At 33.8% G+C, this 23,772-nt stretch overlaps 3 protein-coding genes across 5 annotated transcripts; all 3 read left to right on the top strand.

Annotated features, from left to right (window-relative positions):
* Nucleotides 1–744: 744 nt before the first annotated feature.
* Nucleotides 745–6,808, top strand: LOC140887855 (uncharacterized). Of its 2 annotated transcripts, none has more exons than XM_073295391.1 (13): nt 745–897; nt 966–1,653; nt 1,992–2,076; nt 2,234–2,323; nt 2,493–2,566; nt 2,960–3,044; nt 3,127–3,216; nt 3,445–3,575; nt 4,969–5,050; nt 5,126–5,167; nt 5,349–5,421; nt 5,521–5,624; nt 6,500–6,808. In XM_073295391.1, exons 1-13 carry the CDS (start codon nt 789–791, stop codon nt 6,608–6,610), a joined length of 1,764 nt encoding a protein of 587 aa, XP_073151492.1. In that variant the 5' UTR covers nt 745–788; the 3' UTR covers nt 6,611–6,808. The 2 variants fall into 2 exon arrangements, with proteins under 2 accessions (XP_073151492.1, XP_073151491.1); XM_073295390.1 differs by having other exon boundaries at nt 5,120–5,167.
* Nucleotides 6,809–9,128: 2,320 nt separating this feature from the next.
* Nucleotides 9,129–12,140, top strand: LOC140886525 (RPM1-interacting protein 4-like). The gene is made up of 4 exons (XM_073293125.1): nt 9,129–9,304; nt 10,686–11,234; nt 11,553–11,741; nt 11,833–12,140. Exons 1-4 carry the CDS (start codon nt 9,299–9,301, stop codon nt 11,854–11,856), a joined length of 768 nt encoding a protein of 255 aa, XP_073149226.1. The 5' UTR covers nt 9,129–9,298; the 3' UTR covers nt 11,857–12,140.
* A 147-nt stretch (nt 12,141–12,287) lies between these two features.
* LOC140886526 (uncharacterized) lies at nt 12,288–17,069 on the top strand. Of its 2 annotated transcripts, XM_073293126.1 has the most exons (5): nt 12,288–12,900; nt 14,774–15,036; nt 15,129–15,186; nt 15,742–15,842; nt 16,618–17,068. In XM_073293126.1, the coding sequence occupies exons 2-5, from the start codon at nt 14,803–14,805 to the stop codon at nt 16,852–16,854; spliced, it is 630 nt and encodes a 209-aa protein (XP_073149227.1). In that variant the 5' UTR covers nt 12,288–12,900; nt 14,774–14,802; the 3' UTR covers nt 16,855–17,068. The 2 variants fall into 2 exon arrangements, with proteins under 2 accessions (XP_073149227.1, XP_073149228.1); XM_073293127.1 differs by having other exon boundaries at nt 12,288–15,036; nt 16,618–17,069.
* Nucleotides 17,070–23,772: the final 6,703 nt, after the last annotated feature.

Here is a 23,772-nt window from a genome sequence, read left to right as displayed (position 1 = left end):
TAGTGGTTGAAGACGAAGTGAACAAAAATTTGTTGGACAGCTTAAAACTTCTCACTAACATATATAACTAGCATTAGAACTACATCAATATATGTACAATACCAAAAATATCTTTAGACTCTAAATAAATATTTAGACGCCACACATGTATTAACAGTGACAATATAATGTTAAAAAAATAAAAAAAAATTCTTGGACAATCAATTTTGTGACAGTGTTTGTTGGCTAGCTCTCTCTGTTTTTATTTCCTTTTCTTTTTTTTTTGTAATTCATAATATTTCGCGTTTATATATATTCTAAAATTTTTTAATAGTAATAGGCGTAAAAAATATATAGGTTTAAAAAATTTTTACGCCTATTACTATTAAAAAAATTTAGAATATATATAAACACGAAATATTATGAATTAAAAAAAAAAAGAAATAAAAACAGAGAGAGCTAGCCAAGAAACAGTGTCACAAAATTGATTGTCCAAGAATATATATAATTATTAAATGCATCAATATTTATGATGAGATGATTTTAAATAATTTATATATTACTTTTAAAGTTTAATATATTTAATTTAGTAGTAGAAATGAGCAAATTATATATTCTCTTTGAGTTACCTAATTTCTAAAGTCTAATAATATATTCAATCAATTTATAATGTGTGTGTTTCGTTTTAAAAATGACCTTTTAAGTAATATCTCTTAACTTGTAATAAAATATAATGAGTATATTTGTGCAACACAAAATCTGAATTCTGTGCTTCATTCATTCAAACCTTTGTAGGTAGGTCTGTGGCAATGGAGGAAATCTCCGAAGCTAGTCCCGACCCGGAAACCATGCGACAAACCAGACCTGGACTCAAACGCTTCACTCTCACTCTCACGGTTCTTTTCTCTTTCATATCAGGTAATATTGAAGCTCACATTTTTCTCTGTATTTTCAGATTTTTAATGCTCTTCTTTTTCCAAGTGCAGGTCTCCCTTTTTTGCTCAAGTCCATTGAAATATATAGGTCGCCGCTGCCGTTCCGTGAAATCGATGATCTGTCTGCCGCGATCGACTCCAATCCCCTGCGGTTCCCTTGCCAATTTGAAGCTGTTTTTGTCGGTTTCGGACGTGGGTCATTGACAGCTAACGAATTATCGCTTTCAATTCAGTCTCACGTGCGTAAACTTAGTGGCAGCAATGCTTTCGTATCCTGCGGTGCTTGTGAGCTGAATTCCTCTATTCTTGTAACCCTAGACTACGGTTCTGTGTGTGATCACTCCAGCAGCAATGTGCATTGGAAGTGTGGGTCGCTTAATGAGCATTCGGGGAAATACGATGAACTGTTGTTGGATGAGGATTTGCAGGTGCTGATGGGTGATAGTGGTGGGAGTAATAATGCTACTGGAAAAGTTTACACCGTTGTTGTTGTCAGGATGGAGGAAAGTTCGGAGGCCAGGATGGCAGTTGGGAAGTACAGGCATGCTTGGATTGCAGGGAGTATTTTGGAGGAGGAAGCTGTGAAGAAGGTAGCCGAGATCTTTCTGAAAGTATTTGCAAATGGTGGAAAAGAGGAAGGGTCGATTAGCGGGGAGTTTATGCCCGTCGGGGCAGATGGGAGGACTGTGCTTTCTTTCAATTTGCTGAACGCTGATCCAAGCAGTTGGATTTATGACTGGTAAAAGAGTCTTCTTAGTGTCATCTTTCCTAATTATCTTTCAGATGCTGGTAAAAATTTTCAATTGTCTTACTACGGTTTCTCCCTTTTTATGATCAACCAATTCATGGATATTGTTAATGAAAATCATGTTTTCGCGCTACTCCGATAATGTGTCCAATTGATTTTATAAATTCATCCCTCTGCTATATATACAACCTTTCTTCCCAAAGACATTTGCTATGTGATGATGACTTATTTGAGGGGAACTTAACAAACAGATCTGCGATGGTGTCATGGGAACGGTCTATTAGTCTAGTTTTAGTTGCATTCTTCTTTAAATTTATCTTGTTTAATAGGGATTTCCAAGATGCTGACGTGAATCTCTTGTCTCCTATAATTGAGGCTTTGAAGCCTCTGGCAGATGTTAAAGTGGAAAGTCAGGTCGTACTCATGTTTTTTTTCTTTTTCTTTCGACATTGCGTCATTTCAATAATCTTTCAAATGAAGCTAATGGAATCTGTATAGCTTACATTTGTTTCTATTGATATTGTTGAACACAACTCTTTCTCTCAATCTGCCATTCTTGTCAATCATGCAGGTCTTATACCACACTCCGAAGTCTTCCTTTTCGTATTGGGATGAACAGTTGGGCAGCTATATTTTCAGTGCGAAAGATCTTCCGTTCTTTGTATGTTCACTCAAAACTTTCTTATGTGAAAAGCTTCCTGTGAATAAACATCGTAAATGATTAATAAATGAACTTTAACTAGTAGGTAAATTGGATTTGCTTCAAGTCTGTTGGTTTCTGTGCCGTCATTTCTGTGTTGTGAGTCATTCTTGATAGTGTCGATATGTAGGTAAACTCAAACGAGTGGCATTTGGATACATCAGTTGCAGCTGGCGGGCGTTCAAAAATCTTGCAGTTTGTGGTGTATAATCTTTACTCATTATCTTTCCTGATATCTTGTGTTCTGTTTTCTGTAGAAACTGTTCTCCTGTCTTTTATTATACTCTGCATTTCAATGTTGAAGTAACTCAAATGTTCAATCCCCTAGTTATTTTGTAAAAAAATTAAGAAAAAAATCAGCAGCAAGAAAATGTGCCTTTTAGAACTTCAGATTATTCTCGTTAAGAAATAAAACAATTTTCAATGTCGTGCGCAAACACTAAACTGATTCTAAGATAAGTACATAAAAAAGCCCCTGCTTGACGTTTATTCTTGTATCCTAACTCAATCTGGTGGGTTTACATTGTGAATTATTATTGTGTGATCTTCTTTAGAGTCTATTGAATAATTGCTATTTGCTTTTGGTTCTTACACTAGATATGTACCATCTGCATCAGAGTGTCCACTTCTGTTGCAGCTACCAAATGGAGAAATTTCCATGACAAATGGCTTTATATCTCCAGTGAGTTGCACTTTTACTTCACTGTTTATCTTTTATGTTTTGTCTATCGCAGAATCTCAGCTCTTAAAATGTCAACTTGTAGATGTGGGGAAGTGTTTTAGTTTGGAACCCTCCAGGTTGTTTGAATGATACAAATATAGCACCACACGGCAGATATAAAATATCACCTGAGGTCAGTAGCCTTTATTTGTGAGGACTCATGAATTAAATGGAGTTGTTTATCATTGTTTGATTTTCCTCTTCATGTTATTGAACAATAAATAACTATGGATAAGCTAATCCTTGTAATGCATGCTGACTAGATAGCTGTGTTTTCATATCATAGTTACTTCAATTTTTGATTCAAATGCCTAGATCAAGTACAAGGTCTGAAATATAACTTGTGTATGTTCGGAAGCAGGATTTGAAGAAAATTTTTGAAGTGTTAATTGGGCAGTTGCGGCAACTCTTTGGTTTAAAATCCAATGGTTTCTTTGGTGATACATCAGGGGCGTTACAAATTTTGGCCAGTGAAAGGGGTTTTACGGAATGGTGAGAAAACAAGTCTGTTGATGGATAAATGGCAGTAGAAGTTGTTTGATTTTATGCTTGATATGCTTTCTTTGTCTCTTGGTGCTTAAATCACACATAAGAAATGAAGAATCAATATTCTTTATTCAGATACCAGGGAGGCATTTTCTTCAGCTTTATGGTGTCAGTCAAAAAACAGCCAATGAAAAATGGATTGTTTTTTTGCGAATTGCGATTGAGATGCCTTATCGTAAATTAAAGTTATACTTGACACAATAAAAATTTACACTTGGAATTTTTTTTCATTGTTTTGTTTAATGGGTAACCAAATTCCAATTTTTAATAAAAAAATTTTGACTTTCATGTATAGCTCTTAAATTGTTAATTAATTTGGATTTATTTGTCTATCTAGAGGTGAAACTTAAAACTTTTTCAATTAAGCTTATGAAAAGAACTTGTGTGCTCAAAGATAGAATCGAATACTTGTATGATCTGTACGCTGTTAGAAGGTATTGGGAAAAAATTAAAGCTTAATCAAGTTATCTGGAGGCAGTGAACAAAATTAACTTAGAGCTTCTTCAATTAAGCTTATAAACCAGAACTTGTGTGCTCAAAGGTTTTATCAAATACTTATTAGAACTCATAGACTGCTGGAACATATTAGAAAATATTAAAATCACATCAAGCGTGCGTTAGCAAAAACATGCTGTTCAAATTATTGTAATTTTGAACAACAGCTATTGCAATTTTTTTACTCGAAAAAGAATTTTAGGATTGCAGTTACTCCTGAAGGAGCTTCTGATACACACTCACATGTACGTTCTAATGTTCGCGTTTCTTCATTTTAGAATATCACCTCAATCTCTTTTTTGTTTTCCTTATGCTGATCTCTTAAGATAATTTCGCTTGTGTGTGTGTGTGTGTGTATGTTTTTTTTTTTAAAATTTTCTTCTCTACCAAAGCAACATTGCATTTCTTCTTATTTCCTTTCACTATCCCTTGTCTTTCATTCATCTCTACTCTCTAGCCAGCTTGCCAACTTACACTGATTCGCTGGTGGAACAAAAACAGGGGGTACTGGGGATAGGAAGGACCGGTGAAATTTCATTATCATGGCATAGGTGCCACAATAATTTTGTTGGTCAAACTATTCAATGATTTTAACTGTAGCTTTCAACCATCGGAGAGACATGATTTGTTGATTTTCATGTTTTGTATTAGAAGGTCTTTGCTAAACCAAGGGATTCTACATTTAAGTTCCTTTGTGGCATGAATGAGCTCGACCAAATGCCTAACAGGCATTTAACTATATATCCTTTTTGTTGCAGATGTTTTTTACATCAATGTCTGTTGGATGCTTGATTGTTATCGTGCCTGTTTGGACACTGATGGCTTGTGTATGTTTGTGATTCAGGGAATTGGATGTGCTGTCTCGGCAACACACTTGTTTTAATCTTCTTCAATGCGGCACAACTCTTGGCTCACTTTCTCGATTGGTGTGTCATCTGCTTTTAACTATCAAATTTTAATTTAAGCATTATGATATAACCAGGTTAAATGTGCAGGTACAGTCACTCCCGAGAATGATCATTAAGGATGAAATAGGAAAACAGGTGAATGTACCTTAGCATGTTTCCGAGAATAGGGCTCATATTAATTCATCTCAAGATTCATTAGTTAAAAAACTGATTTTTGGTTCCCTTCTGAGGCTGGTTGAGTAATCTAGTACTATTCCAGTTTATATTCGAGTTGTGGTTGTATAATCATTGGAGTTCATTCATTTTACATGAGCAGGTGAAGTTTTCTCTTGAAACTGCAAAGTTGACCTTAAGCAATGTGTCCCGTGGAGCTTATGATGCTTCAGCTGGTATGAATTTATAGTCGGTGATGTAATGAAGAAACATCTTTTTCCGTTTTGTTACATTTCAAATATACTATTATGTACATCCTTTCTTTTGTCTGTCAGTATCCTCGAGAGAAGCAAAATCTTTTGCAGAAGATGCATTCTATCACCCGTCTATGATGTCTGTGAGCTACTATTCATTTGAGCACTGCTTTGCTGTCTATTCGGTTCGTTCCGTGACACTAACTGATTTTTTAAATTCTCTAGTGTTCATATCTTGTTTGATGATAATGCATGCTTTATTTAAGCATTTGAGATTTACCATAGCAAAACTTTAAAATTGAGAAAATAAGTGTTACCGAGTGATATATAAAAATGCGTCTTTTGCTTTTAGAGCACTCTTAATGCTTGAAAATTGGAGGCATTGCTTTGAGAAATAACCCTGTACAAGAATTTGTAAATGAAGAAGCAAAACAGTGAAAATAGTAGCAACCACAAACAACATTGACATGTGTGATTATATTTGCAAAGATTCCGTTAGACTGCTTCTTGTCATTTATACCAAACTATCATTCTCCCAGTGTGGTCCTCTATCTGGTATCAAGTTAGGGAGCATTAGAAATAGAAGCCTCGTGTGAAAATACTTTGTTGTCATTTATATCTGTATGTGTTTAAAGTTGAAAATAAATCTATCTTGAACTTTAAAATAGTGTTTTGTTTTGTAAAACAATATAATAATATATTATATTTGGGGAGTGACGAATGGTTCAATGGATGGTAAATGTTAACAATCAAATTGGAAGATTTGAAAACAAGGATAACTGTTTTTTAGGGGAAATGGAAGGAAAATGAGTGAATAATTTTGATTTTATTTTCGCCTTCCGGAGATGGCAAAGGGATGCGAAACTTAATCCGCTCCGGAACACCAAGCATATTTGCTCTCTTGTTTAAACTTTTACTGTTTTGGGTTATAACATATAAAGGCACCAAAAACAAAAACATGTTCATTATGATTTTGTTTTTATGGATATGCACTGTAGAAGATGATCTCAAAAGTGAAAACCTGGCGTCTAATAATTAACCTGTTCCTCTTTTTTGGCAGCCCTTCTTCTTACCAGTTTCACTGCATGTGATTCTTGCGGTCCTCAGAGAATGGAAAAGATACAAACAAGAAAGCAATAGATATAAAGCATGGAAATCCAAATTAAATTAGTTTCTTATTGAACAAAAATGATATTCATACAGAGGTTTGAAGGATGTAAGCTCCTGGATGCTGTGAGTTCAGGTTCCTTTTACATTTTCATCAGTCATCATGAAGAAGTTCAGTGTACGTCGTCGGACAGCTAATTGTTGATGTAAGTTCTAAATATGTTGGCTCTTTCTTTGTATGAAAATTTTGATCGCATGAAAACTATCTATGAATCATGTCTGAAGCTGTGAAATATGCGAAGGTTTAAGGATGGTGGATGAAAGAAAGATTTCAAAAATTCTCTAGTTTACCTCATGCTAAGTAACCTCTAAAAGGTGAACAAAAAATTTCAGGTTAGCTGGGAAAATTTGGATTTCGTTTGGACACGTACTTTAAAAACATTTTTAGTGTTTTATAAGTAAAAAAATTTAAAGTATGTGTTTGAATAAATTTTTTGTAAAATTTTTTTGAAAAATATTTTCTAAAAAGTGTTTTCGGAGTATAGTTTTTTAAAAAATATTTGAGAAATGTTTTTAGATATTTTTAGAATGGAACTATGGAAGTCAAAGATGAACAATATTATTTTTGTGATGTTAAAATGTTTTTATGGAATAGTTATTCAAACACATATTTATTCTTAAAATAATTTATAGAATATTTTATAAAAAGTTTAAAAAAATATTTTTATAAAAATGTTTTATAAGTACATATCGAAACGGAAGTAGAACCATGATAAAGCTGATTTAATTTTGTTCGGAAATTTGTTTCTTTGTAATGAATGGTTTCGGTTTGCTCGGGAACACTTGATTAGGAAAACAAATAAAAAATAAAATAATAATTGATCGAACTGATTGATATGCGTACAAAGTTAAAAAAAAAAGGGTTGATCCGAAGGGAATCTTATCCCACATGAGTCAGAGATTTATTGGTTCATGCGGGGGTTAAATTGAGGGATGTGCACGAGTAGGCAGGGATCTGAGGGAAGGAACAACATGGTCCAATCCCCGCATATCCCCAAATATTTCAATGAGGAATATGCTCCACACGAGGATCGAACCTGCAACGCTGGAGAATTTCTTCTCACGTCACCTCAGGCCTTACCAAATCGTCTATGCCCCTGTGGGCGTACAAAGTCTTTGTTAGTTGTTACATGGTGTGGGTCATGATGTGTAGCATAATGTGATGCATAGAGTGTACTCAAATTGGATCAGTGATCGATTTCAGCATAATGTGATATTAGAGGATCTGGAGCCCTGCTAGTCTCATGTCGGAAGAAAGCTAAGAGATTATTTTTTCATGTCGGAAGAAAGCTAAGAGATTATTTTTTCGTGAGTTTTACGAGCCCACTCGATAAATATTTGATTCGTATTTGAGCTTATCGAACTCGTGCCAAATTCGAACATGTTCGAACTTTTTTTCGAGTCGAGCTCGAGTCAAAATTATTATGTTCGATAGTTCACGAATAGTTCACGACCCTTAATATTTAATTAATATAATATAATTATATAATAAATATATATACATTTTCAACCTTTTCGAACATTTCGAGTTTTTCGAACCATAATTTTCGAGCAATAGTTCACGAATAGGTTCGAATGTTTCGAGCCGAACTCGAACTTCATTTCGAGCCGAGCTCGAGCCAAAATATTTGAAATTATCGAATTTCGAATCGAGCTCGAACTCGAATATACTCTTATCGAGCCGAATTCAAACCTTAAAATTTTATCATTATTCGGCTCAATTCGGTTCATTTGCACCCCTACGCATATATAAACAAAATAAATACATTTATATAGTAAATACCGGATAATTTATTGTATTTATCTTTGTCATTATATGTTTTGTTCTTGATATTTTCTAAACCTTTTTTGTCCTTAAACATTTGTAAGTATCACAAAAATTGTTCTTACCGTTAAATTTAAAATTAACTGCTATGACCAATTATCCAAATTTTTTAAAAAAGTTTTAAGGACCAAAAACATTAGATCGAAATGTTCAGAAACAAAAAAAAAAAAATTTAGTTGTAGGTTATGATGATTAAAAGTGTGTATCCCTTAAAATAAAATATAACATGACAACTCATAATTATATAGAAAGAAAAATTTGCATATGCCAAATTTCAATAGCTACAAGTTGCAAGATTATAAGATGTTCAGGGGAAAAAAAAATTAGTTGTAGGCTATGATGATTAAAAGTGTTTATCTCTTAAAATAATATTTTTCTATTTTAGAAAAAGTAAAGAAATAATTGTCAATAACATGACAACTCATAATATAAAAAGAAAAATTTGAATATTTCAAACTTCAATAGCTACAAGTTGCAAAATGTACAAATCCTTTTGAACTTGGGGGGGCTTGTGGGCAAGTTGCCTGGAATCTTTAAAATCGTATAATCTTCCCAGTAAAATACTTTTATTTTATAGTGAAAAAATACGGAAATAATTTTTAGGTAGAAAATTTGAAAAATGATAAAATAAAATAAAATCAAAATATTATATTTAATTGGTATCATTACCTGCAAGAACAATTCAAAGCAGAAGGCGAGTGAAGACTGGTATGCGGTCAATGCATCGTAAACTCGTTCCTATATTAATCCTCTCACGTCATTAGTTTCTGCAAACTTTTTGTTTCTTTCTTGGGCTGTTTCCAATATCTATCTGATCCCTATTGGGTAACGGTGTTTGCTTCAATTCTGCTCAAGAAATATATACATATGGCTGTAAGTTTACAATTAATTTTAATTTGTTCTGTTTAACAATTGCTGATTTCTAGTTTATTTTTGGAATTCTTGGTTTTCCATCCGTAGTTATCATGGGTCATGGGCGCTGTTAGTTCCATTGACATTATAGCACATCCGTTTTAACCTGAAACTTTGTCGTGGTAGCACCGCGAACCATCAATCTGTTATTTTAAAAAATTAAGTCAAGAGTTTAGAATTGACGAACAGAAAACAAATATTGTTCATGTTATATTTATGTTATTCCTCTGTTTTTTCTTTGGACGTATAAACTTTGTGTGCACGAAGACTATAACTAGGATCATCTGTTTGGATACATGTTAACTTGTAATTTGCTTTGGTTGAGAAAAAATGACCATCTACAAATTGAAGAAGTTTTTTTCTCTTCTCTTCTCTTCTCTTTTCTTTTCTTTCCTTTTTTTCTTTTTCTTTTTTCTTTTATTAGTTTCTTGATTCTTTGGACTTGAGAGGTTCCACTTGACAGCTTGCTTTTTCATTGACTTTTTTGGGTAGGCAATAAATTAATAGCATAGTTTTTCCGTTTTCTTTCGTTAAGAGATGGTGTGACAAAATTATACATCAATTTTTTTTTAAAGGAATTATACATCGATTTAAAATCTTACGTTCGTATGAGGTTTCCTTCCAATCCATATTTTTTTGAGTGGTTGCGACATATTTCAAATTCAGCCCAATTAAAATAATTTCAAATCATTCATTCAAATACCAATCAAAACCAAATTCTCCACTCCAAATGCAACATAATGTTGCATTTGAATTGATGGATTCAAATGTATTTTGTTGTTTATAGAATAAATACTATGAACTTCAAATTCATATCTTACATGTTTATATAATATTTCATGTTAATTAGGATGAATTTCAAGTTTTATCTTTGTAATCAATTTTACATTGTATTACTAATGCATAAATAAGTATGACGTAGATTTAATCTTTCATTGTAAATAATTGAAACATAATCGAAATCCCTGATTTCAAAATCTATCAATCCAAACATAACCTAACTGTATTTGTTCATATAGTTCCACAAAAGTGTTGATACAAACAATGGGAGGTAGAGAACCAATTGTAGTTTATTGGTTCCAACCTTAACACCACCTTGTGATGCTAATTGACATACTACTTACAGGGTATCACAAACTTGATCTTGAATATTTTCTGTTTAAGTCTTCAACTCGGTAACATTTAAGTGCCACTGAACCATTTGATTTTTCCATTTTAGAGCTACGTAAAATTTGAAAGATATGAAGACGTACTATTCTTCTCATATATGAACGAGTTATCTGTATTTAAAATTGACAAGGATGGCGAATTTTTTTTTTTTTTTTGCCTTTTTGCGAAGCAGCGTTCGAATGTACCAAAGTTTGGTAACTGGGAAAGTGAAGACAGTGTTCCTTACACGGTTTACTTTGACAAGGCAAGAAAAACTAGAGGTGAGAAAATAATAAATCCTAATGATCCCCTAGAGAATCCAGACATGTTCCGTAAAATCGAGCCTTCGCCTCTCGCTCCTGCTGCCCCTGCCCCACTAAAAACTAGGACCAAACCAGAGGAACCTATTGTAAGGGGATCAGTCAAGCAAATTCATGATCATAGAGTAAGCAGGGATGATGCTGACTTTAGGCAGTTGAGTAATTCTACAGTTCGAAACGAAAATGTGAGGCAAAGGCCTCCTAGTGAGTCGAGTTATGGTGGTCGTGTGAACAGAGCAAATCAATCTACAAGGTCTAGTGCAGGATCTGAGTATAGCATTGAGAGTTCACCTCATCATCCACAGGCAAGAAACGCCGGGAGAGGCGTTGGTTCTGCGCCATGGGAAGGAACAAACTATGAGAATAATCATGGTATCCGCGCAAGATCCCGGCTAGGGCCGATTGCTCAAGAGGACAATAGTGTAAGTCATGTTTCATAGATTTCAATAATAATTCAGAATCATTAATCTTCATAACATGTTATAGTTTTGATTTCACATCGCTCTATAAGAAAACGTAGAATGACTTGTAAATTGAAGAAATATATATCCATCCCACCAAAAAAGCCTAGCCTAGCCAGTTGCTACAAATAAAAGATACAATATATTTTCTTTCTTGCATCATACTTCCACTCCATGTTAAAAAAAAAAAAAAAAAAAAAAAAGCTGTGGTTTTGTTTGTATAGCCTACGCGGAATGGACCGTTGTTGTTGTTGTTATTGATTGTATTTCGAATGACAGCCAGAAAAAGGTGCAGCTGTTCCAAGATTTGGTGATTGGAACGAACATGATCCTCGTTCGGCCGAAAATCTGACCCTTGTATTCGATAAAGTACGCCAGGAAAGGAATCCTACACCTGGTCATGTGTCAAATGCACCAAAACGGCCGTCTTACAGCCCGCAGATTCAACGTCCATCCAACGAACCAAAGGTGTTAATCATTCATGAATTATTACAACACTATATCCTGTCTGATCTTGATTCATCTTCTTTCTTCTTATTCGGCTTTGTTTTCGACGCAGAAATGCTGCTTTCCTTGGTGGTAATTAAGACAACTCATGATGAACTTGTTGATGCATGGATGCAAAAACTTCTTTCGAAAGCTGTTTTGAATTGATACATACATACTTAATTAATTCATATGGTGCATTTTGGCAGTGCATGATCACTGTGTTTTGATATATTCTATTTTTCGCTTTTTTTAATTGCTTGCTGTGAAACACATAAGCATTGTTTAGTTGCTCTTGTACTGATTTGATTTGGTTAAAAGGTCAACAACTATGTATCATATGTTTATTAGATCTGAGATCATTTAAGTGTTATTGTTCCATATCGAATTTATCTTGATTTGATTTAACAATTATTATTAAAAAAATTGTATTATCTTAAAATTTTATTTGTTGTTATAAATTCTATATAATTTTTTATATTAACTAATTTTAAATTTTTTTTTTTACAATGCTCTTGCTCGACAACATTCGTCAACTCATGTATACAATGAAACAATAATATTTTTCACATAAAACTTAAATTTTTTTTTATGAGATGGGTGGAATATCACAAATTGATTGGTAGATAGTTTGAAAAATGATCTAGATCAAATAAATTTTTTTATTTATAATCTTTCTTGAAATTTTTTTTGCAAAATGACATTCAATTACAAAAGAAACATAAAGTCTAAACAAAAAAAAAATTTGAGAAGGTTATATTTCAAAATGATGGTTGGTTATTTAGTTAAATAATTTCGACAATCGATAAAAGTTTTTGTGAAAAATAAAATTTAGAGTTTTATATATATATATATATATATATATATATATACTTGAAAATAAATTAAGAATTTATATATATATATATATATATATATATATATACTTGAAAATAAATTAAGAATTTTTTTTTAAAAAAAACATTCCTTTGCTATTGCAGCAATAAGTCTTTTGGTTTACCGCCTGTTGTCTTTCCTTGTTTCTTTATTTCTTTCCCAATGAACGCACACGCGAATTGTTCAACCTTCCTTCGCATCGCAGTGATGATGGATTACTAATATATAAATGCTGTCCTTTCACTTCTTTCTTGGAGCAAACCGGGTTAGTTTCTTCTTTTCCATGAATAATTCTTGTTTTGTTATTGTTTATTTGTTGCGGGTTTCGATTATCGTTAATTTCTCTGGTTCGGGCTTTACTCTTTTGTTTCAGAACCGATTCTTGTTGATCGTCTGCAATGTGTATTTCAATAGAATTGAGGTCTATCAAGTAATTATTTATTTATTTTTAATTTTTCCCATCTGATGTTAGGGGTACTAAATCGGGGTTTTAAAGTTTCATCTTCTTTCTTTTGATATTTTATGTTAGGAGAGTTAATTAATACTCTGGTGGCTTTTCGTTGTAATTTTACATTTTAAAGATTTAAAGAAATTCGAAGTTGTGATTCCTGTTCATTCTCTCAGGTAATACATTACGAGTTATGGTTGTTTTCTTTGAGAGATGATCTTTTTTAAAATAAAATGGACAATTAAGAACAGTAGGAAAGACAAAATGTGTGTGTGTGTGTGTGTTAAGTCTTGATTTTTAGGCCTCTACTTCTGATGAAGTGATGGGAATATCAGAGGGGACATGTTTAAATTGCTTTGGAATCTTTCAAAATCAGATAATATTCACGGTTTTATATAAGTTATGAATCGGATACGCGCATTAGACATGAAGGAGTATCTTGACAGTTGACTTAGTGACACATGAATGAGAGTGTCTGTGGTTTAAGCTGGAGATGGTCACTACAGAAATGAGGGGAGCCATGTTAGTGAACATAGACTTTTCGCCGGTTTGTCAGTCGTGAGTTTGGAAGTTTAGAGGTCCTGTTTCTCTTTTCATAGTCTTAGTGCAGGGTCTACGATTTGATTCATAAAGAGATGTTTCAGTAAGGAACGTGTGCCATGATTGTACAATGCAAATTTGCAAAGATTCTATTGGACAACTAAAATATGATAACCAAAACTCAACATTCATGGTCGTATGGACTCTGACAACACACATACCTTTACATTAAGGACACATTTATACAGGACTTTGATGAAAATGAAAATGAAAGTGCTAGGGCTGTCTGAGGGTTGAGAAACATAATTTAATCAGCCCTTGTCTTGGAAGCATGCAGCTTTGATAAATTGTTGAGATTCTCTGTCTGGGTTTAGCAATATTAATAGAAGGAAGAAGAGAACCAAGGAAGTTCCTATACCTGGGATCCAAGTGGCTAAATAAGAAGGAACACTGCCTCTATCAGACAATGGTTATCTGAAGGAATGGCTGCCCTGAAGGCGAATGCTGATGAAAGATGGGACTTTGTGGATTCTGGAAACTTTGAACAAATTAGGTAATGTCTAAAACACTAAAGGACGGGCATCAGTGTGCCCCAACTGGCAGATCTTAGATAAAGGTCAGATGCAAGGGTCTTAGAGTTTACTCTAGAAATAGCAGAGAGCTCCAATGGCTGAATTATAGGTATAAATTTCAGCGATACTTAACAAGGTGATTGTGCGAAAGCAGGAAAGCCCATCTTTTGTTCAAAGGTTTTAACCTTTGCTTAGTTTCAAGGAAGAAACTTCATTGAACGGTGGAGGATGTAAATTTCTTGTTTATTAATGAGTAATATCTGGCTGTCTTTTTTTTTTTCCCGGCTTTATTTACCAAAAGAAATTTTCTATAATTTGTCAAAATCCATGATAGACTTTTAGATAAAACTCTTGGCACGAAAGATCGAGTTTCTTTATGCCCTAAATACCTTTAGATTTGTGTTTCAAATTGTAGGGACTTCTAATAAAAGATTTATTCATCATAATAAATGATTTCATGGCATCTTTTTGTTTACTGATTTTTTTAACTATTGAATTATATCTTTTTAAGATTTGAGTCCTCTTACGAATATGACATCAATTTGCCTAATTTTTGGTGTGGCGCTGATGATTTTCAGGGGATTCAAGCACTCGCAAAACCTTTAAAATGAGCAGTGATGGGGATTTGAGGCACACAGAGAGTCGATTGAGGATGCCAGGGTTAGATGTTGATCTTAATGTGGTGCCTCCATCTGAAAACCAGGGTTGGGAAGGGACTTCAACTCACACTACGTCACAGGACAGGCAAGAAGCAACAATTATGCTGGATGCACCAATTGATCTTGAAGCATATGATGATGATGATGATGTCATTATATCTTCCCCAAGAACATTTGCTGAAGTACAAGAACTCTTATTCTGACTCTACTTCTGCTCTTTAATTGTTGTGAACTCCATCAGTATAACAACATTCATCTCTAAATTGTTTCTCAGGCAAAAATTAATTCTAGAAAGAATCGTGGGCTTCCTGTTGTTGTCGATGTTGAAGCTGGTAATGCACGTGTATTCTGTAAACTTTGCTTTCAGCTGTGGCGTGGTGCTTATTTTACTGATGAGAGTGTGCTATGAGGAGAAGTTAGAGATTTGACTTTAAAATCATAATCATATCATAATACTATAAATACATGACATTATTCAAGAAAAAATATATGTGCAGAATGACGGATATCTTAAAAAAAAATTTACTTGGTTTTCTCTGTGCTTTGTAGAATTTTAAATTTTCTTGGAAAGTTACTGTGGAATAACATTTACTTCAGGTATTCATTATAGCTACTTGATGATCCAAATAACTCCTATCCAGGGGTCAGATAGAAACTATTTATGTTATTTCGCCGAATATTTCAATTCAAACATCGTATTGTCCACTAGCTTCTAGGAAGTCCCTGGCTATTGTGCTGAATCTGTAAATTTGATTGAGCTTATTTATTACATTTTTTTAATTTATCAATGCTAGTTGAAGTGAATTGTTTAGTTTTTTTTTTTTGCTTTTTTTGTTTCCCTACCAGTTTTACTTTCTATGAAATTGTTTATGATATAACTTTTACAGAAGAAAGGTCACCTCAAAGCAACCAGACAAGTTGCCTTTCAAACCAAACAAACGCAAATTCCGGCAATTACGTAAATCTGGAAGACAGTAGCAATTTCATGGTAACAAATTGTCTCTGCTGAATGCTGGTCACGTGCAATCTTTGTATAATTCTAGTGAAAACTAGAATATGCTTTGCTCTTGTATTTCTGGTGAATACATGCGCATATATGTTCCAATTTACTTTGGTTGTGATTGATATCTTCAGTTTTTTTTTCTTTTTTTTTTGGCACACATATCAAAATTGCATGGTTTGATCTAGGGTGCATAAAAGTTGAGCCGAGCCGAGTCGAGTACCGTGCAATTTGAGCTCGATTAATTAATCCGCTCGGGCTCGAACTCGAACTCGAACTCGAACTTGACCGAGTAATCAATTTTAAGCTCAAGCTCGACTTATTTTAAACTTATTTTTGGAATGAACTGAAATAAATAGCGACACAACGCACTGCGTGATTTTGGGATGTACTTGTTTTAAAAGTTTCGAGTGTACCTGTTTTTTCCATCTAAAATCTTGATCGAGGACTGAATATTATTTGTATTTGTAGTTTTTTTTTTTGGGTCTTCGTAGCTTTGTATTGTTCAGCAACTTCCTACTTGGGTCCTTTCGTTTCTGCATCATTTACCATAATAGGTTTTGCTTTATAGATCTTATCTTTTTGACTTGCTCTTTTTTTGATATATTGAACATACTGTTTGGCTTTTTACTTGTTTTCTGAGCTGGTCTCTTTTGGGTTTATCAACATGCATGTGTTGTTCTATGTCTATATCCCCACGTCAGGCTGTTTTGTTGTTGAAGTCAGTATCAGATTGACTAGTTACATTGTTTACAACTTTCAGCCAAAACAAGGATGGAGTAGGACATTGCCTCCGCCACCACCAAAGGAACCTACATTCAACTGCCCAATTTGCATGGGCCCGTTGGTGGAGGAGATGTCGACAAAGTGTGGTCACATTTTCTGCAAGGTGTGCATCAGAAACGCCATAGCTGCTCAGAACAAATGCCCGACGTGTAGGGGGAAAATCACTTTGAAAAACATATTTAGGGTTTATCTTCCTTCCACAAACAGTTCTTGAATTCTCTTTAAATTCAAAAATCTTCAGATCACGTTGAAGTGGCAAAACACTGATTTTGGGAAGGTTCTAATTTTTTTTGTAGTGTAAGGTGATTTTGGAAAAGTACAAACGTTCATTTGCCTTGCATGTTGTATTGAATTATCTGTAGGTATCATCATCCAAGAATGAATGTTTTAAGTCGAGAATCCTTAACCTTCGTTAAATTTACAATGAGGTTGGATTGTTGTACTGTTTCTTTTCTTCATGCAGCAGTTGAACGAAATAATTTCAACTGAGTATCTGCAACCTTTCTTTAAATTCATTTTTTCAACCTTTCTTTAAATTCATTTTTTTACTTAAAAAAACAAGTTTTATGTGTTTTTATGTGTTTCTTAATCTCAAAATTTTCTTTTCCTTCTTTAAAATTTAATTCAAATCAAGAAGTTGATCACATGTTGATTTTGATTCTTGGCATTTTCCTTTAATATTTTTGCCTGATCCAAACAAACAATAGACCGTTACATTCTATCAGATTCTATATTTTGCGAACTTTCTCATAAGGGTATTTTAGTTTTATTAATTAATTATTTTAAAAATAGTATTGAAATGACTTATATACCAAACTCTCTAGCTTAATTTTTTTTTTTTCAAATTTTCCCTTCCATTGTTCAAGTACCGCGCTTATGATTTATCTTTTCCTCACTTGTTTGTCTATATCTATAAATTAAAGGTTGATATCATCTATTTCTTTTTTTAAAAAAATAAAATCCAAGCACATTTAACTCATTTATTTATTAAAAAAAAAAAGACCAAACTATCTCATTTATAACCGGTTTTGTGCTCGATATCTAAAATTACAAGACCTAAAAAACAATTAGTATACACAGTGGGTTTTTCACTTTTCTGAATTTTTATAGTGGTGCCGATTTATTTTTTAGAATGAAACATAAAACTATATCCATACTTCTATACTATATAATAATGCATGAACTCCTTAAAATAAAACTTTGATCAAATTAATGGATGGACAAAAATATGTCTTACTAATTATAATTGCCATCTTTCAACTTTATTTTGCCAGTTTAAAAATATAAAAAAATGTTTATTAGTTTTAGATATAACTTAAATTATACATGCACACGAATTTTCGCATGCGCAAATTACTAGTTCAAACTAAGTTGGATACAATTACAATAGAAAAATAGAGAAGGCGATGGGAAGACTCATCATTCAAGACCAGATAATGTAACGTCCCAAAACTCAAGGACCTACTAAACATACATTCTTTTAAAAAAAATTGGGAAAATTTGCGGAAATAAAAAGGTTTAATTAAAAGAGGTATATGTGCACCAACAATCTGAATGAAATAATCCTCACATCGTTTGCCAGCCTAAACCAACAGTAAAAGAAACAAAAATTGTTTTCCTTCCGAATAAATGATAAGTTCATTTTGTGTGCATTATTTTATGTAATTTTTATGTCTATTTTGCATGCATTTGTATTGTCTCATTGTGTTTTTATGTGTTTTTATTGTGATTTATTTCATGTTTGTGTATTTCACTCTCCGGGTCGGTTTTTGTAGGAATTTGTGAAGAAATCAAGAATTTGGAACAAGAGTAGAGCCACAAGAATGAATTACGGAGCAGCAATTGTCAAAAATTAATTTTTAATGATTAAGGATCCAAATCCAATCTCCACCTTCCAGATTGTAGATCACGATGTTTTAAAGCTTCTCTCAAAATTTCAGCTTGATCTGACGGTTAGATTGTGAGATATGATTTTTTGAAAATTGTTGCGCGCTATAGAAGAGCATATGCGAGAAACAAATTTTTGGGACAGAACATTGGGAGCCTAGGCGGGATTTTTTTACCGCCTAGGCGCGACGCGGATTGGAAAAATCTTAATTTTCGAAAATTAAAAGTTGCGATTTTTTTTGGGGCTTTATTTGATGGGCTTTCTACCACATATAAAAGAGACATATCAGACGCGAGAAAGGGGCATCAGATTGAGAAGGAGAGAAGCCGCTATCAAGCCAAGAAATGAAGGGCGTGAGCGAGAGAGAAGACAAGAAGAACTCAAGAACCGCAACTACTAGTTTTCTCTTTTCTCTTTTTTTTTTTTTTTTTGGGATTTAGGGGATCCTACTCCAAAAACTTTATTTTGATTTTTTTTTTGAAGATTGAATTTGATTTTTAAGCGTTCTTGATTATATTATTGTGTTTATTGTTTATTTGGAGATTGATCAACTTCAAATTGATTTTATGTGTTATAACTGATACTGAAAGAAGATTTTATAACATGATAGTGTAATATAATCCATGGATCTAAAACTTGCATAGACATATGAGGTTGGATACATGTTGATAGTTATAGTCCAATAGATCGAAAGCTATTGGATTTCACCATTCATTAATGCAATTGCAATTGCTAAATAACGCAAGGACACCTGGTTATTGCATTTTGTTAGTTAGATTAATATAGCTCGACATAGTATATTGATAGATTAGGGAATTCCGTCAGAAGCATGACTTGAGAATTGAAATTTAATCATTAGAGAAGAAAAAGGGTTGGTGAACCGAGATCCTAACAATTGTTTATTTATTTTTTGAATATAATTTATTTTTGTTTCATTCTTTTATGTTAGTTTATTAATTTATTCTCATGTCATCTTAATTAGCTAAAGAATAATACTTGAGTAATTTTTTCACAAATCAATCTCCGTGGGACGATACTCGTACTCTGTACACTATACTATAACTTGACTCGTGCACTTGCGATTTATTCGAGCTTAATTGATAGATTTATTTGAGTTCATTTTCAGTGGTAGTATTTTCTCGATCAATAAACTAAAGTGTGCACGACATAAAATTCTTCTGACAACACACTCATGCATATCCTGCCCACCCGATCGTTTGCTCCGCTTCAGGTCCAATTCCACAATCGTCAATAAAATCATCTAAAACATCATTACCTGCATCATTCAAGTATATTGAGTCTAAAGACTCAACAAAAAAATGCACACATATATATCGTGTATGAAATATAGGACATAATGCAAAGACATAACATAAACTTATCGTAAAACTTGTCATTTGGGTGATGAGATATATGCAATTGTGGCAACATCATAATTACGAGAACATAATTTGTTTCCCGGGATCAGGAGTTCGTTGTACAACAAGCATATGACCTTGGTCATTTTAACTTTAATTTTTTGGAAAGGTCCTTCCCGGAGCTCATCTTTAGTAGCCCGGTTCTATTTTAAAAGATTAAGTGATTTTAAACATGTTAGCAAAAGACATAAAATTTTAAAAGTGTCAAAACATGTTTAAAGAGCCATTATTTGGTGAAAATAAGTGGAAAATAAGATCCGAAACGTCCGAAAATGTTAGGGAGGGTCTCGGGGGTCCCAAACCAGTTTGGAAACACCCAAAAACAGTTCGGAAGGAGTGATTAGATCGGAGCTTCCGAACCAGTTCGGAGCTTCCAAACTCGAATAGAACCAAGTGTCTTTGTGGGTTGAACACGTAGCTGCATGCATAGATATCGGAGCTTCCGAAGTGCAGATCAGAGCTTCCAAAGTGCAGATCGGAGCTTCCGATCGTAGCCGTCCAAAACGTGGCATGCATGCGCAGATAGAAGCTTCCGATCTGGCGTTCGGAGCTTCCGATCGTGTTCTATAAATATAGGGTCCGAGATCACAATTTCTTGCTCATTTCCAACCTTCCAATCTCGTCTCTTGAGTAGTTTATGGGCTTTATAGCCATAGTAGTCGAGGGGCAAGTCTTGGCGACGCGTTCAGAAGTCGTAGCGGTGTTGTGCCCAAGTTCTGGGACATTCGAAAACAAAGGGCTAACGACGGACGGAGGTATACTCAAGATCCTATAAATAGTTTGGGAGTATCTATTAGCTAAATTAAGGTTTTTAGATATTGTTTAGTGATATAGTGATCTTGTAAATATAGTCTTGGACATAGAGTTGATGTAGCTTGCCTAGTTTTTAATGTACGAAAGTACTATTCGAGATACCCTGATTGAGTATGCATGTATTATGTGTTGCATTGTTATATGGAATGATTTTATCTGCATATATTATGACATGTTATTATGCTTCATGCATAATCATCTTGAGCTTGTACCCTTGTGATATCCTGTAGTAGGGTGTTTACCCTATCTTGTCAGTGGATGGTTGGACACATGGCTCATGTCAGGTCACCAATATTGGTTGGACACGTAGACTTGTGTCAGGTCACCATCAGTTGGGTATGTAGGTCACCTCCTGAAGAGACGGCACACCGTGCTATATACCCAGGGCCCTAGTCTGTTCTTGACCAGATAATCTTGACCTTGAGTCATGGTATCCGTACACTTGCATACATGCAGATATAATAATGTATACTCATACTCTCGTACTGAGCGTTTTATGATCACGTCCAGTTATTTTCTGTTGTTTGGACACCCCATTCGATGGGGAAGTTGAAGGTAGTACTTCTGATGATTTGGAGATTAGGTGGTGACCAAGACAAGATTGCAGGGTTAGCCACTAGGTTTTACCTTTCTGATATTAAGTTATTTAAGTTTCTGCATTTACTCTGATTATGATTACTTATTATTTAATTGCATGCCTAAGTTTTTGATTAGTAGGTGATCACAGTGCGGGTCACTACATTTATGGTATCATAGCATGCAATAGGATTCTGTGGGACATAGTATCAGTTTTGGGATTTAGAATTGTGTTTTGATTCCAGATGGCAGGCAATAATCGTGGTATCTAGAGTAGACATGATGATGATGGTTGTGTCCGACAAGATAAAAAGCATGATTCTAATTCCGAATAAGGACAACAGAATCAAGTAAGAGTCAATATTCTTGAATATGTCAAGATAGGTCCTCAGCCCCTCAAAGGAGGAGAAACTGCTGATCAAGTTATGCTTTGGGTGGATCAGATGAAACAGTGCTTTGCCACACTTAGTTTTGGGCATAAGAGAAAATTTTAATAGTTGACCTAAATTTACAGGAAAGAACTCGAGAATTGTGGCAATCCACTTATGTGGTTTTGCAACAACATTTTGGTCAGCTTAGATGAGAACATTTTAGAGAGGCTCTCTTAAATTTATACGGTCCATCAAGTAGGAAGCAAAGAGAGTTAATCAAGTGTATTAAAGACTCTAGTTCATTGGGACCGAAGGGTCAATCATTTAAAAGATCAACTACGATGTCTTCCTCTAACGGGTCAGGAGAATTTCCTCATAGTGATAAGGAGTTTCGATGTGGACATTGCAACAAAATGTTGGGATACCAGATCTCTCGTACCCAAGACGCAGCGGAAGTTTAAAATTTTATTTTGACGTTCAAAATAAGTTTGGACACTCGTATGGTTTAAATAATCATTAGTAGGGAGTTTATGAAGTTATACCTTCGGTGAACAAATTCACTGGACTCCAACTATTTCGAAAAATCGAAAATAGCTCTTGTTGTATATCCCTACGAACAATCAACTGGATTTTTCCTTCTTTCTTCAAATCAGGTCCACGACCAGATTTCCTGTTCCTATTCTAAAACGCACTTAAGAAATAGAAGAAATTTTTGTTAAGATTGAATGAAGAAATTGATCCTATCAATTCTTCTTAATGACCGAATTGGCTTTGAGAGCAGGACGAAAGAAAGCTACGAAGAGTAGGAATAATTTTGAGCAAGCCTCTGAACAATTCTAATGCATATATATATATATATATATATATATATATATATATATATATATATATATTATTGGTCCTTTAAATCTAAGTCCAACTTGGAAAAAATTAATTAAACACTTTTAATTAATTTTGCTCTCAAAATTCCTATAAGCTCTTATAAACCATTTATAAGCTTATTAATCGATCCAGTCAAATCTGTTTATCATAAATTCAACTATTTGAATTTATTATCCCAACGGGAACAAGAATACCAGTACTTGTGTAACCCTCAATGATTCAGGGATACAGCTAGTTGTGGGTTCACAACTCTTTGTGATTCAGGAAATATTCCTTTATATGGGCTTACCCTTGTAGCCCCATTTTATGTATCAACCCCTTGATCATAAAATGTCAGAACTCATTTCTGATTTAACCCATCGAATCATGGTAAGAGCGTTAAGTAGCACCGCCCCATGATTCCCTAGGTATCACTGATAGTTCCTGCAAGAACTAGTCGATTATGGTGAACGTACAGTACAGTCCCTTTGGTAGCGCTTATCGTATACGCCCAAATTACCCGACTCACTCAGGTAAATAAAAACATGCAGTAGTGTGAGTAGGGATCGTTCCCACGAGGAAAGATAAAATTCCGTGTTCTTTAAAAATACGAAAATAGTAAAAAGGGGGTTTTTGGTTTGAAATTTATCCACTAAAATTTAAAAACAATTATGAATGCAATTCTATCAATTACCAAACACAATTAAATCACAACGGAAAATTCAATAAGAGACAAGCCTTGGTTTTGGTCAACTACACCCTTGATATCATTCGTTCGATCATCGATTATCTAAAAATATTTAATCCTGTTGAATATTCATCATTGGAAATTAAATTCCTGTTTCACCTTAATTATAGTTAACTAGACACAACTGTTCTAAGATAATCCTTACCAATGAATTAACCTAATACAAGCGATTAGATTTAAACCTACGATAGCATGCAAACTAGTGAAACTGATAAATCTAGACAACCCATACACAAGCAGATGAATTTAGCCTAGTCAATTATTATCCCTATAATTCCTAATCTCACAAGCAGACGATTATTAATTGCAGTTGCTTCGCAAATCAGATAATTGAAACAATTATGGATTCAAACTCCAATTTAGCAATATATTTTATATAAGAATTATCAGGTGATCAAGCTAATAATCAAATATACAATCATGAAATAAATCAGAATAATTATTGACACTCAACAAT

This window comes from Henckelia pumila, chromosome 3, assembly GCF_033568475.1.
Source record: "Henckelia pumila isolate YLH828 chromosome 3, ASM3356847v2, whole genome shotgun sequence".
NCBI lineage: Eukaryota > Viridiplantae > Streptophyta > Magnoliopsida > Lamiales > Gesneriaceae > Henckelia > Henckelia pumila.
The sequence above is the reverse complement of the archived record's forward strand: the minus strand, read 5'-3'. Positions and strand labels throughout refer to the sequence as shown.

Bases quoted from the DNA above. Each gene is read 5' to 3' on its own strand.
- LOC140887855 (XM_073295390.1), top strand. From the start codon at position 789: ATGGAGGAAATCTCCGAAGCTAGTCCCGACCCGGAAACCATGCGACAA. The intron at 898-965 runs GTAATATTGAAG...TTCCAAGTGCAG, and splicing joins TCTTTTCTCTTTCATATCAG to GTCTCCCTTTTTTGCTCAAG. The intron at 3,045-3,126 runs GTGAGTTGCACT...GTCAACTTGTAG, and splicing joins CAAATGGCTTTATATCTCCA to ATGTGGGGAAGTGTTTTAGT.
- LOC140886525 (XM_073293125.1), top strand. The intron at 11,235-11,552 runs GTAAGTCATGTT...TTCGAATGACAG, and splicing joins TTGCTCAAGAGGACAATAGT to CCAGAAAAAGGTGCAGCTGT. The intron at 11,742-11,832 runs GTGTTAATCATT...TTTTCGACGCAG, and splicing joins GTCCATCCAACGAACCAAAG to AAATGCTGCTTTCCTTGGTG.
- LOC140886526 (XM_073293127.1), top strand. From the start codon at position 14,803: ATGAGCAGTGATGGGGATTTGAGGCACACAGAGAGTCGATTGAGGATG. The intron at 15,037-15,128 runs GTACAAGAACTC...ATTGTTTCTCAG, and splicing joins CCCCAAGAACATTTGCTGAA to GCAAAAATTAATTCTAGAAA. The intron at 15,187-15,741 runs GTAATGCACGTG...TAACTTTTACAG, and splicing joins TGTTGTCGATGTTGAAGCTG to AAGAAAGGTCACCTCAAAGC.